This window comes from Pongo abelii, chromosome 18 (genome assembly GCF_028885655.2).
Source record: "Pongo abelii isolate AG06213 chromosome 18, NHGRI_mPonAbe1-v2.0_pri, whole genome shotgun sequence".
Lineage (NCBI taxonomy): Eukaryota > Metazoa > Chordata > Mammalia > Primates > Hominidae > Pongo > Pongo abelii.
The window spans coordinates 57,654,788-57,674,229 of NC_072003.2; the positions used below are offsets into that span (position 1 = coordinate 57,654,788).

General features: G+C 42.1%; 1 protein-coding gene across 1 annotated transcript; it reads left to right on the top strand.

Annotated features, from left to right (window-relative positions):
* Window positions 1–7,585: 7,585 nt before the first annotated feature.
* GINS3 (GINS complex subunit 3) lies at window positions 7,586–18,781 on the top strand. Its single transcript, XM_002826476.6, has 3 exons — window positions 7,586–8,214; window positions 15,872–16,105; window positions 17,258–18,781. Exons 1-3 carry the CDS (start codon window positions 8,029–8,031, stop codon window positions 17,486–17,488), a joined length of 651 nt encoding a protein of 216 aa, XP_002826522.1. The 5' UTR covers window positions 7,586–8,028; the 3' UTR covers window positions 17,489–18,781.
* The last annotated feature ends 661 nt before the right edge of the window (window positions 18,782–19,442 follow it).

Genomic DNA, 19,442 nt, shown 5'->3' on the forward strand with positions numbered 1-19,442 from the left:
CCTGACCTGGCTCTTGTGAATACAGCTCTTCCATCTCTTGTGCCAGCACCTGCTGCTGCTCCAGGTATCTGTTGACTAAGCTGGGAATATCCCTAAACTGCTCTCACTTCCTTAGTAGTCATTTGCCTACCTTTGGTTAAGCTCTGTTCATCTTTGCTCCAGGTTTTCTGTCAATCGGATCTGTCTGCTTTCTATCCTGCAGGAATTCCTGTACCCTTCTGGTCTTCTGGTGGCCCTCTTTATTGTGTTCCTGTTTTTGTGGGTTTCATATGTACATATCAAATGCCCACTGACAGACAGAATGTATTGTGTAAGGAGATTTGAGGCAGGAAGTAGGGAGGTAGTGTGTGTGCTTGTTTTCAGTCAGACCTCTCTAGCCAACCTTTGCTCTTGGGAAACTATGTCTCAAGGCAACGATGAAGAAATATCACATGTATCAAGTTATCACATTGCACTATACATATATATGTATATGTATGTATATATATCATTATTATTTGCCAATTCAAAATTCAAAAATAAACTTTAAAAAAGTTTCAGAACATGAAGATAGAGACGAGATGGTTATGAACTGTGTTTTGTGTCCCCTCAACACTTATAGTTTGAAGCCCTAACCTTTAATGTGACCAAATTTGGATACAGAGTCCTTTAAAATGGTAATTAAGGTTAAATGAGATCATAAGGGTGGAGCTCCAATCCAATATGACCAGTGTTTTAGAAGAAGAGAAAGACTCCAAGGATGCATGCACACAGAGGAACAGCCATGTGAGCACGCAGCGAGACAACAGCCATCTGCATGCAAGGAGAGAGGCCTCAGAGAAACCAGCCCTGCCTGATGAAGTTGAATTAACAAGTACCTCTCTTATAATGATGCAATCGCTACTTCTTTGCAAGTTAAGAGGGACACACACACACACGCACATACACACACATGCAATATCTCTCAATATATAAGATGGGTTAACAATTCCTGTTAGTGCTGCTGAAGACTGTGGGAAGAATCTAAAATTGGTGCTACCCACACACAAGGTCGCATCATGCCCATCAATTTATTTTGATCTCATGGAAGGCGTTTTGGAGCAGTGCTCAAGAAATAGCTCAACTAAAAGAACATTTAAATTATGTAAAAATGAACTCCAATGATTTAGATCTATTAATCTTACATAGTAAGATTTCAAACATGGTACTGTAATTTCAAAACACACAAAAAACTGTAATAATTTGATCTCATAGGAGATAAATTCCACCTGATTTTTTGCAGGAAAAAGTTGGAGAACAATACTTTATCAGCTTCAGGTATATTTGGTAACTGGAATTGAAGGGGAGACAAGTGTAGCCAAGCCTAGACCAAGGATGATCATCAATAATGACAGCTATTTAACAAATGTTCCTTGAGTGCTTGCTATGTGCCAGGTATTCTCTGAGGTGCTGAGGATGCAGCACTAAACAAACATATGAATAATGATGATAAGAAGGACATTTATTGAGCTCTTATTGTGGGCTAGGCCCTGAGCTCAGTGCTGTGTGTACAGTTGACCCTTGAATAACACTGGTTGATTTGAACTGCATGAGTCCCCACTTATACGTGAAGCTTTTTTCAATAAAAGTTATACCATGGGCCGGGCATGGTGGCTCACGCCTGTAATCGCAGCACTTTGGGAGGCCAAGGCGGGCGGATAATGAGGTCAGGAGTTTGAGACCAGCCTTACCAACATGGTAAAACCCCGTCTCTACTAAAAATACAAAGGTTAGGCCGGACACGGTGGCTCATGCCTGCAATCCCAGCACTTTGGGAGGCCGAGGTGGGCAAATCACAAGGTCAGGAGATCGAGACCACAGTGAAACCCTGTCTGTACTAAAAATACAAAAAATTAGCCAGGCATGGTGGCAGGTGCCTGTAGTCCCAGCTACTCCAGAGGCTGAGGCAGGAGAATGGCGTGAACCCGGGAGGTGGAGCTTGCAGTGAGCCGAGATTGTGCCACTGCACCCCAGCCTGGGCAACAGAGCGAGACTCCATTTCAAAAAAAAAAAAAATTATACCATATGTGTCTGACTCTCCTGCCTCCCCTTGCAGGTCCTCCACTTCTTCTCCCTTGGCTACCCCTGAGATAGCAAGATCAATCCTTCCTCTTCTTCCTCCTTCTCAGTCTACACAACAAGAAGACGACAAGGATGAAGGCCTTTATCATGACTCACTTCCACTCAATGAATAGTAAATGTATTTCCTCTTCCTTATGGTTTTCTTCACATTTTCTTTTATTTGGCTTACTTTATTGTAAGAATACGGTATATAATACATACAACATGCAAAAAATCTGTTAATCAACTGTTTAGTAAGGCTTCTGTATATAATACATATAACATGCAAAATATCTGTTAATCAACTGTTATCAATAAGGCTTCTGGTCAACAGCAGGCTAGTAGTAGCTAAGTTTTTGGGAAGTCAAAAGTTATATGTAAGCCAGGTGCAGTGGCTCACACCTATAATCCCAGCACTTTGGGAGGCTGAGGTAGGATTGCTTGAGGCCAGGCGTTCGAGACCAGCCTGGGCAACATAGCAAGATCCCACCTCTATAAAAATTTTAAAAATAATTTTTTTAATTTAAAATGTTATATGTAGATTTTTGACTGTGTAGGGGTCAGTGCCCTGACCTTCTCATTGTTCAAGGGCCAACTGTGTATTAGCTTATTTGTCCCACCTGCGCCACAACTCTGTGAGCTACTATCATTATCTCCATTTTACAGATACAGAAGCTTCTGAGAGGTAACTCACCCAAAGTTACAAAGCCAATTAAAGTGGTAAAAATTGGGCCCTACTCAGGCCTGTTGGCTTCCTGAAGTAACACAGCAATTGAGTAGAAACGGCTGCTGGAAATGCTTCATAGGTAGGGAACTAAGCCATTTAAAATTTTATTTGCTTAAGCATTCCTTTTTTATAGTTGATATAAAGGTAAAATTCAGTACAGTTCTACCAAAACTCAACAAAATCTACATTACTGGAGCCCAATCAATGAACTTTCATCATATTAATGACTTAAGCTCATGCATGGATCTACAGAATTATATTGTGATTAACACGTACCTTGGCAATCTTTTTTTTTTTTTTTGAGACAGAGTCTCCCTCTGTGGCCCAGGATGGAGTGCAGTGACATGACCTCAGCTCACTGCAACCTCCGCCTGCCGGGTTCAAGCAATTCTCCTGCCTCAGCCTCCCGAGTAGCTGGGACTACAGGTGCGCACTACCATGCTCGGCTAATTTTTTGTATATTTAGTAGAGAGGGGTTTCACCAGGCTGGCCAGGCTGATCTCGAACTCCTGACCTTGTGATCTACCCGCCTCAGCCTCCCAAAATGCTGGAATTACAGGCATGAGCCAACGCGCCCGGCGAATTATTTTTTAGTCACTTTAACTTAGTATTTTCAGTGTTTTACTGCTACATTTTGTAACCACTCTAATATTTACATATCATCTGTACTATTATTTACTTAATGTTTTAAAGGAAATTTAATATCACTGCTCTAAATAAAGAGACACTAAATCACTCAATAAATATTTACAAAGTGCCTAATACATACTAGGCAGTGGGGATACAGCAGTGAAAAAGAGACTAAAAAATATCCCCACCCTCATGGAGCTCATGTTTTAGTAGAGGTGACAGACAATAAACAAGATAAAAGGCCGGGCAAGGTGGCTCACACCAGTAATGCCAGCACTTTGGGAGGCCGAGGTGGGCAGATCACTTGAGGTCAGGAGTTCGAGACCAGCCTGGCCAACATGGTGAAACCCCATCTCTACTAAAAATACAAGTTAGCGGGGCATGGTGGCTGATGCCTGTAATCCCAGCTACTCGGGAGGCTGAGGCAGGAGAATCACTTGAACCCTGGGGGTGGAGGTTGCAGTGAGCAGAGATTGTGCCATTGCACTCCAGCCTGGGCAACAAGGGAGAAACTCCTCAAAAGAAAAATAATAAAGTAAAATAAACAAGATAAGTAAAATCTATAGTTAGAGACTGATCAGTCCTGAAGGGAAAGGGGGTGTCTTAGTCCATTCTGTGCTGCTGTAACAGAATAGCTGAGACTGGGTAATTTCTAAAGAACAGAAATTTATTCTCTTCTAATTCTGGAGGCTGGGAAGTCCAAGATCAAGGCACCAGCGACTGATGAGGGCCTTCTTGCTGTCCTCACATGGTGGGAGTCAGAAGGGCCAATAGGGGGACAAATTCTGTGTCCTCACATGGCGTGTGTAGAGAGAACCCACTCCCCCAATCCCTTTCTATAATGGCATCAATCCATTCTTGAGGGTAAAGCCCTCATGATCTAAACACTTCCCATTAGAACTCACATCCCAACATTATTGTATTGGGGATTAAGTTTCCAACGCATGAATTTTGGGGGATACAGTCAAACCATAGCAGGGGACATCAAGTGTGTGAGTTGTGAAAATTTTGTTAAATAGTTTAAATTTTAGATAGGGTGGCCAGGGAAGACCTCATCGAGACAGTGACTTTTAAGTAAAGACCTGAAAGGGACAAGCCATGTGGAAATCCAAGAGAAACACAATTCAGGTAGTGGAACAGACAATGCAAAGCACTGAGGACCAAGTGTGTCTGGGGTGCTTAAGGAACAATAGGGAGGTCATGGGCAAAAGCAAGGAGACTAGAGAGCTAACGCAAAAATTCAAGCAAGAGATGATGGTGGCTTAAACCAGAATGATGAGAAATGGTCAGATTCTAGAAATATGAATGTTAAGTCAACATTTGCTGATGGGCCATTTAGCTGACGGGCCATTACAAAGTGTAAGGGTTAGGGGAGGAGATCAAGGATAACCCCCAAATTTTGACCTGACCAAGCAACTGGAAGGATGGCGCCCAATACATTTCTTTTTTCTTTCAATGAACCATGTGTACAGTTTTTCATATTTCTTCTTTTTCTCCCCACCCCCAGATTTGCATTTCTGTCACTTGCACCACAACCTCCCCACTCAATGAAAGAAATTTAGAAAGCACTGGTATTCAAAAGAACAGATGTAAAGCTGATTGAGGTTTTGCTCATCTAAAGCCTGTGTGTTCTTTGGAGGCTATGACTTTTGAGGGCAAGTCATAAAAGCTGAAGAGGCCCCTGCCCTGTTCACCAAAACACTTGTTCTAAGTTCTAAAACACTGCAGTTCTATGATTCCGAAATCTTGAAAGGATTACAATGAAAAAAATACTCTGTTTTCAAGGATCCAGCAGACACTTTTCAGAATACTAAATTTTGTATATTGTAAATATATCAAATATATGGTGAATATTATCAGTATAATGCAATTCTGTTCAGCATAATACTGGTACATTGGTTGGCTGGGTGCCAAGGAACACACCTTTCTCAGAGAACAGAGATACTCCTGGCTCTTAGGATTTAAGCTATTAACACATATCTATGCTTGAAAACCACATGCCACTTTTGTTAAATGAGTTGATGCAGTTCAGCATCATAAGCTGAAACATTCGCTAACTTCACCTTTTTCTGATTTATTCATTTGTTTATTAGTTCAAGGAGAGGACAGTTTGAATAGAGTAACAATATATACACAATGATAGTTTCACGATGAGCCAAGGCATTAAGTAAGACAAACAAGGCAATCTGATTTTATGTTAAACATTGGCCTGTTACTTTACTATTAAAATAATAGTGGTATTTGAGTTTGGAGCCAGTGTTCTGGTCTTTGTACAAAAATAATGCCTTTCTTTGGCATCAATAAATCAGTATGCATCTATTTTAATTATATCAGCATAAAAAATAGCTTACTCTCCTTGGCAGTAAATAACATTGCCTTCAATTAGCCAAATTATATTTCTATCTCAAACTACATCCAGTACCGTATATCCATGTCATCAGAGAAATTCTAAATTATCACTGCAGATTGTGTTTATTTTTACATTGGACTGTATCACAAACTGAACATTTAAAATATGAAAAAGGAAAAAACCTTCATATAACTGCCTCTCAGTGTGCCTCCTCTCTAAAGCTTCTAGGCTGCTTTCTCCACTGGGCTGCAGACCTTCCTGTCTACTAGCTCCTGGACACCATGTGTCCCAAACTGAACTCATCCCTTCCCTCCACCTGCCCCTATTCCTGTGTTCTGTGTATCTATTCATGACATGTCCATCCACCTGGTCAACCACGTTCAAAACTTGAATCTTTTGACTACTCTGTATACTTCACTTCCTATATCCAATTGTTTGCCAAATACTGCCCACTGAACAGCTTACAAGCGTCTAATCTCTCTCTTCTTTATCTACTGCTGGAATTCTCTTCCTGAAGCCCAGATTTATGTTATTATTTGCCCCCAAACCTTACATTTTCCTCCCATTTTCTATGGAATGGCCTAACTCCTTAGAATGGTACCAAGATTTTCCACAGTTTGGCCATTCCTTTCCACCCCACTGCACCTTGTTTTCATTGTCCTCAGAATTTCATTTATAAAGGTGACTGGGTGATGACAATCAATGAGTTAGTGGCCAATGCCTTTGAAAGTTTCATTATAGTTCTCAAGAGAAGGGGCTGTGCCTACGGCCACACGAGAAAGTATTAGGGTCAATGAGGAGGTAGAGGGAGCGAGGAGAAAGCCCAGAGCCTTTATTGCCGTGGGAAGGAATGGGCGAGGCAGGGAAGGGAAGTCTGAGCAAGCTTAGGATTGAATAATTTGAATAATGTTGGCAAGCTCTGGTATATACGGGTGAATTTTAGTTGTCTGGTACTTGGCCATGGGGTGGTTTATTACAGTGACTTGGGGCAGGGAAAATATTGGTGTGTGAGATGGATAAAGATGGTGTGGGGATATAGGCTTGGGTTGGTTGGTTTGTATATGAAAGGGATGTTGACAAGCAAGTTGTTTGCTATCTCTAGGAATTAGCTAACTCTGAAAGGGGCAATTCCTCCCCAGGTCCCCAAGGTCCCAAGATGTCAAAGCATCATAAAATACAGAAAACAGAAACTAAAATCCATGGTTAATACACACCTCCCTTCACACACACCCTTTACTCCCGGCTCCAGTAGCCCCAGAAATGCTCTAGACGAAGTAAGTTCTATAGTGCATCTCTCAACAATCTGCCGCCACCCATAGCCCAGACTGAGGAGAGCCACCAAACCTGGTACTATGCGACCATGGTCCTTCCCCTGGTCACTGGAGAGTGATCGCACCCAACACAGGCACCCCCATCTATAGGGTGGCTGGAGATCTATGACCATTGTGGCCTGCCTGGACCAATCGATAAACTGGACCAATTGGATTTCCATTTTTAGGGATTTAAATTCAGAGCCACAAAAGGAGATTGTGAGTTGATGATGAGCTAAGACACCCCGAAGTATACTCACAACCTTCGCAAGCCATATGCAGTCTAGTGCTCCACCCCTCTACCCACCCCGTCCAACCCCCACCAAAATACTAACAAAATACAACACACTAGTTCATCATCTAGACCATAACTCGCTGGGGATAGTGCTGGAAGTTTTTGTTTGTTTAACATTTATTTCAAATACTAAGATTAACGGAGTTGCATAGTGAAAAAAAAACTGTAGGAAAGGGTCGGACTTAGGCCTGGAGTGAAGGGCACAAGATGCCTTTATTTTAAACTCCTAAAAGTGTTGCAAAGTGTTTTTAATTTCATATAAATAGTTAAGGATCACATGAACACAATCCAGTACAAATGGGTCCAGGAGCTTCAACGAGCGTTCCAGCTTCTTCGTAAAGTTCCCACACCGTGCAACAAGCGGAGGGAAGAGAACTTCCGGCGCCCCCACCTACCGCTCCCCAGCCGTGTCCCGCTGCTCTAAAGCTGCAGACTTGATCGATTGCTTCTGCCTGGGCGGTACCGCCCGAATCGACTGCTCCTGTCTGATGCGTCCCCAGGCGCGGGAAACGAGTTTCAATCCACTTTCCTGACCCCAACCATCTGCCCGGTTTCCGCTTCCCCGTCTTGTACACACCTAACTCCTGAGGCTCCTCCGAATCACGCGAGTGGAAGCGGAGAAGCTCAAGTGGCCGCCATGTCGGAGGCTTATTTCCGAGTGGAGTCGGGTGCGCTGGGGCCTGAGGAGAACTTTCTTTCTTTGGACGACATCCTGATGTCCCACGAGAAGCTGCCGGTGCGCACGGAGACCGCCATGCCTCGCCTTGGCGCTTTCTTCCTGGAGCGGAGCGCAGGCGCCGAGACTGACAACGCGGTCCCACAGGTGAGCCTTTGGTGCGGGGTCCCGCCCGGAAAGACTGCAGCTCCCGGCGGGCCCCGCGGCCCTGGGACGCCGCGTCGGGGCGCGCTGCTCTTTGGGATTTGTAGTTTTCGAGGAGCCAGGGCCGAAGGCGCTAACGACTTCTTGGAAACTCCGCGGGGGTCCCGTCGCGCTTGGGGTGGTCTCCAGACTTGTTGTTCGCCATCTGTGGTGAAACTACATTTATCCTAAGTCGCCAGGCAGCCTCCAACATTGATTTCTTTTTTGAAACTGTCGAAATTAGTGTCTTCTCCTTACCCCCTCCAACGTGTGTTGAATGCTTAAAGATTGGCTCCAGCTGAATACTTAAGAATTAGAGTTCTGATCATGTTTGCCTTAAAACAGCTTTGGGTTCTGTAAGAGCATGTGATAAGTAGGAACCCCAAGTTGCTAAACGTATTCCTGCATAATGATGACAGGATCAGTAAGCCCTACTGAGGGCTTACGTAGTGGCAGCATGGTTGGGTGTGGGGAGTAAGCTTTTCCCTTTAATCCTTCAACAACCAGAAAGATTGGGTCACTCGGCCAGGGCTTCAGTTAGTGGTGAGCTGGGATTCGGAACCCAAGGCCGTATGGCTTCAAATATAAAATTGTCCCAGGAATATGGCTTGTAATGATTAATTTGGATATCCTGTTTCACCTAAGTTTTGTTTAGAACGATGTTTTTTGTTTGGTCTGTTTCAAATTAATTTTTATCAAAGTAATACATAACCAACTTTTTAAAAGTCAAATAGACCGGGTGCGGTGGCTCACGTCTGTAATCCCAGCACTTTGGGAGGCTGAGGCGGGCGGATCCTGAGGTCAAGAGATCCAGACCATCCTGGCCAACACCGTGAAACCCCATCTCTACTAGAAAGCTGGGTGTGGTGGCAGGCGCCTGTAATCTCAGCTACTCTGGAGGCTGAGGCAGGAGAATTTCTTGAACCCAGGAGGCAGAGGTTGCAGTGAGCCGAGATTGTGCCACTGCACTCCAGCCTGGCGACAGAGTGAGACTCCATCGCAAAAAAAAAAAGAAAAAAAAAAGTCAAATAGTACCAAAAGATTTATACGAAAAAATAGCAGGCCCTGCCTTCCTTTTCCCACTTCCGCCTCCAAGTCCACAGGGCTCATGTACCTTTTTTAGTGGTGTCTTCAAGATTCATCTTCATATTTCTAAATAATATTCTTAAACTTACCTTGTTGGGTTGTTTTTTTTTTAATGTAGACATTATCTGTTGACTTTCATCCTAGCAGATTAGGATTTCGTTCCCATACACACTGGTAAACATGGCGCTATGCTGCCCATACTTAATTCATATTTCCTTAGTTTTTAGTTAATGTCCTTTTTCTATTCCAGGATTCCACCTAGGATACCATACTGCATTTAGTAGACATGTTTCCTTAGCCTTCTCTTGGTTGTGACAGTTAATCAGACCTCCTTGTTCTAATGACCTCGACGGTTTTGTGGAGCGGTGGTCAGGTATTTCGTAAAGTGTTCCTCAATTGGAAATCTTTGGTTTGGGGGTAGTTTTGTTTTTGGTTTTGATTTTTTTGTTTTTTTGACACGGAGTTGCCCTGTCATCCAGGCCAGAGTGCAGTGGCATAATCTCAGCTCACTGCAGCCTCCTCCATCTCCTGGGTTCAAACGATTCTCCTGCCTCAGCCTCCCAAGTAGCTGAGATTACAGGCGCCCACCACCACACCCAGCTAATTTTTGTATTTTTAGTAGAGACGAGGTTTCACCAGGTTGGCCAGGCTGGTCTGGAACTCCTGACTTCAAGTGATCCACCCACCTCAGCCTCCCAAAGTACTGGGATTACCGGCGTAAGCCACCTCACCCAGCGTTCTTTGTTTTTGTTTTTTATTCTTTTTTTCTCAGCATTAGACTTGATTATCAGCTTTAGGGAGGAAGACCACAGAGGTAAAATGCCATTTTCATCACATATTAAGGGTGCCTACTATCAACAGGACTTTTTACTGTTCATTTGAACCTTGGCAGAGGTAATGTTCATTAGGTTTCTCCACTTTTTCATACTGTACTCTTTGCATGGAAGTCATTATCACTGTCACACTGAAGGAGTAGGGAGTCATGTTCCACTTCTTTGAGTGCAGAGTGTCTACATTAAATCTTTAGAATCCTTCTGCATGGGAGATTTGTGTAGGAAGGTTTGTATGACATTTAATTTCATTTATAGGATTATTCAGACTTGATTTCTTCTTGTGTTAGTTTTGGTATATTTGGTTTTTAACCAAAACTTTGACCTTATCTATTTTTTTTTTGAGACAGGGTCTTGCTCTGTTGCCCAGGCTGGAGTGCAGTGGTGTGATACAGCTCACTGCAGCCTTGACCTCCTAGGCTCCAGTGATCCTCCCACCTCAGCCACCTACGTGGCTGGGATTGCAGGTACATGCCACCATGCCCAGCTAATTTTTTTTTTTTTTGGTCTAAATTTTCAATGGTATCAGTACAATGTTCAGAATTTCCTTTACTATCTTTTTAATGTCAGTAGGATTACAGTGGTGTCCTTATTTTTATTTTTAATATCAATAAATTGTGTTCTCCCTTTCTTGATTACCCTTGCCAGGAGTCTATCAATGTTTTTATTCTTTTAAAAGAACTAACTTAGGACTCTGTTAGTTTTCACTTTTGTACCTTTGTTTTTTAGGTCATTAGTTTCTTAATTAGTTCTTCCTTTCTACTTTATTTGGGCTTAATTCCCCCACCACACACAGACACACATTTTGAGATGGAAACCTAGGTCATTAATTTTTCAATCTTCTTTTATACATTCATAGCTATTCATTTCTTTTAAGTACAACTTTAATTGCATTTCATAAGTTTTGATGTGTTATATTTTCATTATCAATGAACTAAAAATACTTTTTAGGCCAGGCATGGTGGCTCACACCTGTAGACCCAACACTGGGAGGTAGAGGCAGGAGGATCACTTGAGCCCAGGAGTTCAAGACCAGCCTAGGCAACATAATGCGTCCCCATCTCTACAAAAAATTTTTTTTAAAAAGCCAAGCATGGTGGCACACACCTGTGGTCGCAGCTACTCAGGAAGCTGAGGCAAGAGGATCACTTAAGCCTTGGAGGGTCAGTACTGCAGTGAGCCGTAATCACACCACTGCACTCCAGCCTAGGTGACAGAGCAAGATACTGTCTCAAAAATAAATAAATAAAAATTTTAAAATACTGTTTAATTTTTATTGTGATTTCTTTTTTGACCTGTAGGTATTTAGAAGACTAGTGCTTAATTTCAAACATTTTGAGATTTGGTCATTTACATTTTTTATTTCTAGCTCAATTCCACCGTGGCCAGAAAACAGTCTGCATGATTTCAGTCTTGAAAGTTGCTGAGACTTGCTCTATGGCAAAGCATAAGACCAATTTAACCATTCTGTGTGGACTTGAAAAGATGTCTATGGGAAGTCATAGTGTGCAATAAATAATCTGTATGTGTAAATTAGCTCATTTGTTAATTGTTTTGTTGAGATATTCTCTATCCTTGCGATTTTTTTTTCTACTTTTTTTTTTATCCTGAAAAACATGTGGACCAGGCATGGTGGCGCCTGCCTGTAACCCTAGCACTTTGGGAGGTGGAGGTGAGAGCATCACTCGAGGCCAGGAGTTTGAGATCAGCCTAAGGAACATAGCAAGACCCTGTCTGTAGGAAAAATTGAAAAATTAGCTGAGTCTGGTGGCACATGCCTATAGTCCCACCTACTCAGGAGACTGAGGCAAGAGGATTACTTGAGCCTAGAAAACCACTGCACTCCAGCCTGGGTGACAGAAGAAGACCCCCTCTCTGAAAAAAAAAAAAAATTGATTAAAAAAAATGTTAAAGTCTCCATTATGATTATGGATTAGTCTATTTATCCTTTTGCTTCTGTTAATTTAGACAAATATTAATAATTTTCTGGTAGACATAATGACCCTTTTATTATTGCCACGTCTCTCTTTATCTTTAATAATGCTTCTGTCTTTTGATTCGTGTTTACATGACATTTTTAATCCTATTTTTAATTTTTCTGTGTCTTCATATTTAAGGTATGTCTCTTTTCTGCAGCATATAGTTGGGTTTTGTTTTGTGTTCAGTGTGCTGATTTTTAATTGTTATATTTAATCCATTTACATTTAATTATGGACATATTTGTGTTCATTTTTACCTTCTTACTGTTTTCTTATGTCCCATCTGTTTTAGCTTTCCTTTTCTGTCCTTTCTTGACTTCTTTTGCATTAATCAAATTTATTATTCATTTACCTTTTTATTAGTTTATTTAGTTATATATTATGTTATTTTAGTGGCTGCCTTAAATATATTACACAATCATTTCTGACTAAAAAGAATGTTATATAAGTTACTACTTTCACGACTTCACAGAAATGACTAGAATCTTAGAACACGTAAACACATTTTTCCTCTTGTGTTATTGTGATGTATTCTAGTTTGACTCATTGAAAACCCCTGTAAAACATTATTATTATATACCCATTTATATATTCTTTTCATGACTCGTTTTTCCTTTTTGCATTTCCATAGTTCTCTCTGGAATCGTTTGCATTCTCTCTTCAGAATTCCCTTATTCTGGATCTTCTGGTGATAAGTCTCAGTTTCTGTCTGTGTCACAGATGCCCAAGACCAACCCAGATTTGATGATTCACTAAGAGGACTCAAAGGACTCAGCATATAGTCACACTCATGGTTAAGATTTATTACATCAAAAGGATATAAAGCAGAATCAGCAGAGGGAAAGGTTGCATGGAGTAAAGTCTGGAGGAGACCAGGCACAAGCTTCCAAGAGTCCTCTCCTAGTGGAGTCACACAGGATGCACTTAAATTCTCCAGTAATTTGAATTCTGATAAAATGTTTGAAATACTGTCTACCAGGGAAGCTTGTTAAAGACTCAGTCTTCAGGGTTTTATTGGAGGCTGTTCATGTGGCACTTTCTGTCTAGCACAGACCAAAATTCAGACTTCCAGAGGGAAAGCAGGTGTTCAACATAAATCACATTGTTTGCACAAACAGTTCAGGCACACTCTCATCAGTTCTAGGACGGATGAGAATCCTCCTGAAATCCAAGTTCCCAAATGCCAACCAAGGGCCAACCTTGCAAGCAGGCCTTGCTAAGATAGCAGTCTCAGGCCTACTGTGTTAACTCTTTCCTGCATACTTTCTCTATGGAAATGCCTTTATTTCACTTTTACTTTTAAAGGATATTTTCACTGGGTATAAGATTTTACACTCGCAGTTATGTTCTTTTAGCACATTAAAAAAAAATTCCATTTCCATTGTTTTGCGGCTTCCACAGTTTCTGTTAAGAAGTTGGCTTTTTTTTTGTTGTTGTTGTTGTTGTTGTTGTTGTTGAGACGGAGTCTTGCTCTGTCGCCCAGGTTGGAGTACAATGGTGTGATCTCGGCTCACTGTAACCTCTGCCTCCTGGGTTCAAGCGAGTCTCCTGCCTCAGCCTCCTGAGTAGCTAGGATTACAGGCACCCACCACTATGCCTGGCTAATTTTTGTATTTTTAGTAGAAACGGGGTTTCACCATGTTGGTCAGGCCCGTCTCGAACCCCTAAGCCCAGGTGATTTGCCCGCCTTGGCCTCCCAAAGTATTGGTGTGTCTGAAATTGGTTCCTTCAGGTGGGTTCTTGGTCTCGCTGGTCTCGCTGACTTCAAGAATGAAGCCGCAGACCCTTGTGGTGAGTGTTACGGTTCTTAAAGGTGGTGTGTCCGGAGTTTGTTCCTTTAGATGTTCAGATGTGTCCAGAGTTTCTTCCTTCTGGTGGGTTCGTGGTCTCGCTGGCTTCAGGAGTGAAGCTGCAGACCTTTGCAGTGAGTGTTTACAGCTCATGAAGGTAGTGCGGATCCAAAGAGTGAGCAGCAGCAAGACTTACCGTGAAGAGCTAAAGAACAAAGTTTCCACAGCGTGGAAGGGGACCCAAGCAGGTTGCTGCTGGTGGCTGGGTGGCCTGCTTTTATTCCCTTATTTGGCCCCACCCACATCTTGCTGATTGGTCCATTTTACAGAGAGCTGATGGTCCATTTTACAGAGTGCTGATTGGTCCGTTTTACAGAGTGCTGATTGGTCTGTTTTTACAGAGTGCTGATTTGTGTGTTTACAAACCTTTAGCTAGATACCGAGCACTGATTGGTGCATTTACAATCCTTTGGCTAGACAGAAGAGTTCACCAAGTCCCCACCCAACCCAGAAGCCCAGCCGGCTTCACCTTTCGTTGGGATTACAGGCGTGAGCCACCGGCCCTGGCCAAAAAGTTGGGTTTAACTCTTAATGTTCCTTCTTTAAAGGGAGTGTGTTCCTCACTCCCATCTACAGCTGTTTTTAAGATTTTCTCTGTCTTTGGTCTCACAATTCAGGTAATATATGCCTAGTTGTGATTTTATTAGTATTTATTCTATTAATACTTGTTATTCATAATGTTCCTTGAATCTGTGGTTTGATACCTTTTTTTAATTTTGGATAATATATAGCTATTATCTCTTCAGACATTTATTTTGCCTCAATCTGTCCCTCCTCCCCATCAAATTACATACATGTTGAACTTTTTCTTTCTTTTACACCTTATTTCATACATCTCTTAGGCTCTTCTCTGTTTTTTCTCTAGATACTTTAGTCTGAATATTTTCTATTGACCTTTTCTCATTCACAGCCCTCTCTTCATCCAAATCCAATCCAGTAAACATGTTAAATTTGATTTAATCTATTGACTTCTTAGGTTCAATTATTGTATTTTTCAGTTCTGGAATTTCCATCTGATTTTTAAATTTATCTTAAAGTTGGCGCCTGATTTCTCTGCTATTCGGTGTCAAATAGTGGGCTTACTTCCTTCCCTTCTTTCTCAGATCTTAGGCCCTCATGTCCTGGTGGTGTTGGCAGCCTTGAACTCAATATTGGTCTGTCTAGTCTTGTGCAGTTTGCCAAAAGCTCTGCTTCCACACCCACAAAGCTGCTCCCATCTTTTTGCAACAGTTCTCCCTTGTGAGAGTTTCGGCTCTTATTGCTTCATTCAATCCAGTTGTTTGCCTTTGATTTTTTGGAGATTTATGACTCTTAATTTCTGGTCTGTCATGACCACCTCATCTTGTTTTCTAATTCTATTGAGGCTTTAAAAACTAGAGACATGTGTGCTGTCATCTCTGAAGCTGTGAAGTGGGATGGAAAGGGGCTGCCACCCAAGCTCAGGTTGATCTTATTTTTCTTTCTGACCCCTAGCATCCAATAGGGTGCTTAGTACATAGCAGGCACTCGGCAAGTGGATATTTAGAATAAATATTGAATATTCAAAGAAAAAGGAAATGTTTACTATAGCTCTGAAGTGTCTACAATTGGACAATTTTTATATGTGTTAGTTAGAAAACTCTCACTTATCCTACATTTTTGTTCTCCACCATGTTTTTGTTATATAAATCCATTTTCTCTCTCCATTCCATCATCACATAAAACTTCAGCCCACACACTTCATTGCTTCAAGTCACGACCAGGTCTTCTGTGCTTGACAGCCACTCCCCTAAAGAGAAAAGGCAGTATTGCGCAGGCGATGTGTATTTCCTTTTCGTCACACACATTTACTATGTTACTTGTCCGTTTTTAAAATCTACATTTGTGCATGCTGCAGGGTTCCAAGCTTGAACTACCCTTGTGGCTGGCAAAAGGACTTTTTGACAACAAGCGACGGATCCTTTCTGTGGAACTCCCCAAGATCTACCAAGAGGGTTGGAGGACTGTGTTCAGTGCGGATCCCAATGTGGTGGACCTCCACAAAATGGGGCCCCATTTCTACGGGTTTGGCTCCCAACTCCTGCATTTTGACAGTCCCGAGAATGCAGACATTTCCCAGTCTCTGCTGCAGGCAAGTAATGGGTGTGAAAACCTGTGGTGCTGCACTTGTCTCAAGAGCCAGCCACAGATACTACTTTTACCCAGGACAGTGTATGACTTGTAAATTTAGTTTATTATTCCAGGTCAGCCTACAGTTACACTGTCTGCCCATTATATATATATACACATATATATATACACACACACACATCTACTTTTTTTTAATATGACTTGTCTGCCACTCCTCATATTTGCTTGCTGAGGCCAGCAGGAACTCTAGGAAATGAGGAAAGGGTGATGATGGCCAGGCATGGTGGCTCACACCTGTAATCCCAGCACTTTGGGAGGCCAAGGTGGGAGGATCGCTGAGCCCAGGAGTTCAAGACCAACCTGGGCAATATAGTGAGATCCCATCTCTATTAAAAAGAAAAAAGAGAAAAAAAGGGCGATGGTGCATTACAGGTGACAGGCACTTAGATACACAGTCCCAGGCCTGGCCTGAGGGTTCCTGTTGGAAATACAAGAGTTATTGGGTTGTTTCCTTCCTTTGTTCTGGGGTTAGGACTTGGCCCTGCCATGAACTAGCAATATGACTTGGTCAAGCTACTTGACCTCTCTAGACATCAATTCACCTGTAAGAATTGATGGAGATGATAATAATGCCAAAATTATAGAGTTGTGGTAAAACTATGTAATGCTGTGTAATAAACAATAACTCATATTGTTATTACTTTTCCAGGACAAAACAATGTTATACATCTGTTCCCAGCCTTTATGGTATAACCTTATTTTAATTTTTCGTAATTATTTTTTATTCCGTTACTGTTAGAAGAAACCATCATTTCTGCCTCTTGGAACAGAAGCATTTGCTACTAATGACAATAATAGGTGATGCTTCTCAAGGACCTTGCTGTGTGCTAGCCATTTGCTAGGTGCATTACATGTATTCATTGGTTTTCTTAACAATTTACTGGATTTTCATAACAATCCACTTCACAGACGAGGAAATTGAGGCTTAGCAATGTGCGATAACTTACTTGGGTGCTAGGGGGAATTCAGACCTCCTTCTGAGTCCTACACATCATTCTTTCTTTTCATGCCATTTAAATGTTCTGAGATAAAAATGGATATGACTTTGTGGGGTGTAAGGTCAACCCTGACTTCTCACTCCCTTGTTTTCCAGACTTTTATTGGACGTTTTCGCCGCATCATGGACTCGTCACAGAACGCTTACAACGAAGACACTTCAGCCCTGGTAGCCAGGCTAGACGAGATGGAGAGGGGCTTATTTCAAATAGGGCAGAACGGACTGAATGACTTTCAGTGTTGGGAGAAGGGGCAGGCTTCTCAGATCACAGCTTCCAACCTCGTTCAGAATTACAAGAAGAGAAAATTCACTGATATGGAAGACTGAAGGCCGGAAGAACACAGAATGGCTCCTTGTAGACGTATCCCTCCATGTGTCCTTGATAGGAGCTGGCAGACCTTGTACAGAACCAGAATCCTGCCCCATTTCATGACTTATTTCCTGTGGCCATAGAGAATTATAGGGAACTGGACATGCTGGAGGATGTGGGTGTCCCTGGCTCTGTGAGTCTTCCAGGACCGTCCCACCCTGCTGACCCACAGCCCAGGCCCTTTAACCCAAAAACCCACGGCCAAGGAGAAATCAAAGTCCTTCCTAAGTAAGAATCATTGCTATATGATATATCACAGTAGAGTTGCAACTGGGATTCTTTGTGTCTGGGAGTTTGGACACCTTCACTAGCCACAAAGCACAGGTAACAAACTGGGTCATCGCCTGTTCACAAAATGCTCTCTTGATCTTATTTGCCTCATCTTCCTCATGGTTGTACAGAGGATAGCACCCCACCTTGCCGGCCTGACTTGGAGATATCTCCTGCTGCCTGCCTGCAGGGAGTTACCCCAGTTTCCAAAAACAGTCGCCCAGATAAAGGAGAAAAAGGGAAAGGCAGATGAATGGCATGGCTTTTACTAAAGAAAAGATGTTGGCCTCATACTCTGTACTCAGGGCTTAATGAACTGGAATCTGCATAACTCAGAAGTCAACCCGGAAGGGAAATGGTTAAATTGAGCTTGTTTTTGCCTCCGAGAGCCTAAAAGCACCCGCACCCTTATTCCACTCCCTGTCTAGAAAAGCTGTCAAGGAGTCATTTGGAATTGCAAAGTAGTTATTAAGGGGTGTTAACCAGCCTGCATTACATCCGGAAGTCAGGACTTGGTTGCTGACTATGAAGGGCCCTGTTTTCGAAATCTAACATTGCGAGTGTAAATGGGCAAGAAGCCTCCGTTGTGCTTTTTTTTCCTCTTCAGTACATTTTGCAACATTATTGCATAGAAGATCCCTGACCATTTACTAGGAACCTGGTTAAGCAAGCACTAATCTCTTTTCCTGGAGATCAAGGATGCAACCTCAGGTTGAGAAAGAAACAGTGTTCCCTGGGCCCATTAGACTGCTTGCAGGGCATCACTGCTTCCCCTGACACCCCACAACTAGCAAAAATTGTCTTTGTCTTTGGAAATTATAGAGGGATTTGGGTATCCAGATTGTGCAGATGCAAACTTAGACTGTCTTGATGCAAACTTAGAACCACAGAAATGCTTTTAAAATGCCTGTTTTAAGATGGAATTGATGTTTTTATAATTTGATTTTAGTGCTAAATAAATGATTGGCTTTGTACATGAATATGTTCTGTACAAGTGCTCTTTCTGACACTAGTACTACAGATAATCATCAAAGCTATCAGAATTGTATCTTTGATCATATTTGACAGTAATGCACAAATCCATGTTTTAGCAGCTGCTCTTTTGCTTGTGTGGTACACATAAATAGGAGGTACATTTTCTGTAGGAGGGTGCTGTGTCCTAGGAAGATGAGATTTCCATTACTACTGCAGCATTTATATATAGCCAGGGCCCCAGAAACCATTCATAGAGCAAGAAAAGCATATTATTTAACGTTTGGCATCATCCTTTTCACACATAGCTTTATATTTAAAGTCAACTCTAAGTCTGCTGCCATTTTTTTCCTACTTCCTAAAAAAAAGAAATTCCTCAGGGGCCATGTGTCAGGAATATGTAGGTATTCATGTCCAAAATTTAGCCCCTATTTTACATTTTGAACAGATAATATTACATGTAGCTTTTGAACCCATTTTCAATTACAGATCTGCCTTCAAGCCTGTCGGACTTCCCCTCTCCCCAGCAGCCCTCCAGTTGGTCGTTTAGATTTTGATTTGGTCCCTTCAAGAGGTTAATTTTTCAAAAAACACAACAAATAGGCTCAAATACCAAATTGCTGTCAAACTCCAGGGAGTAAAGATTGTGCCCTTTCCCCTGAAGCACTC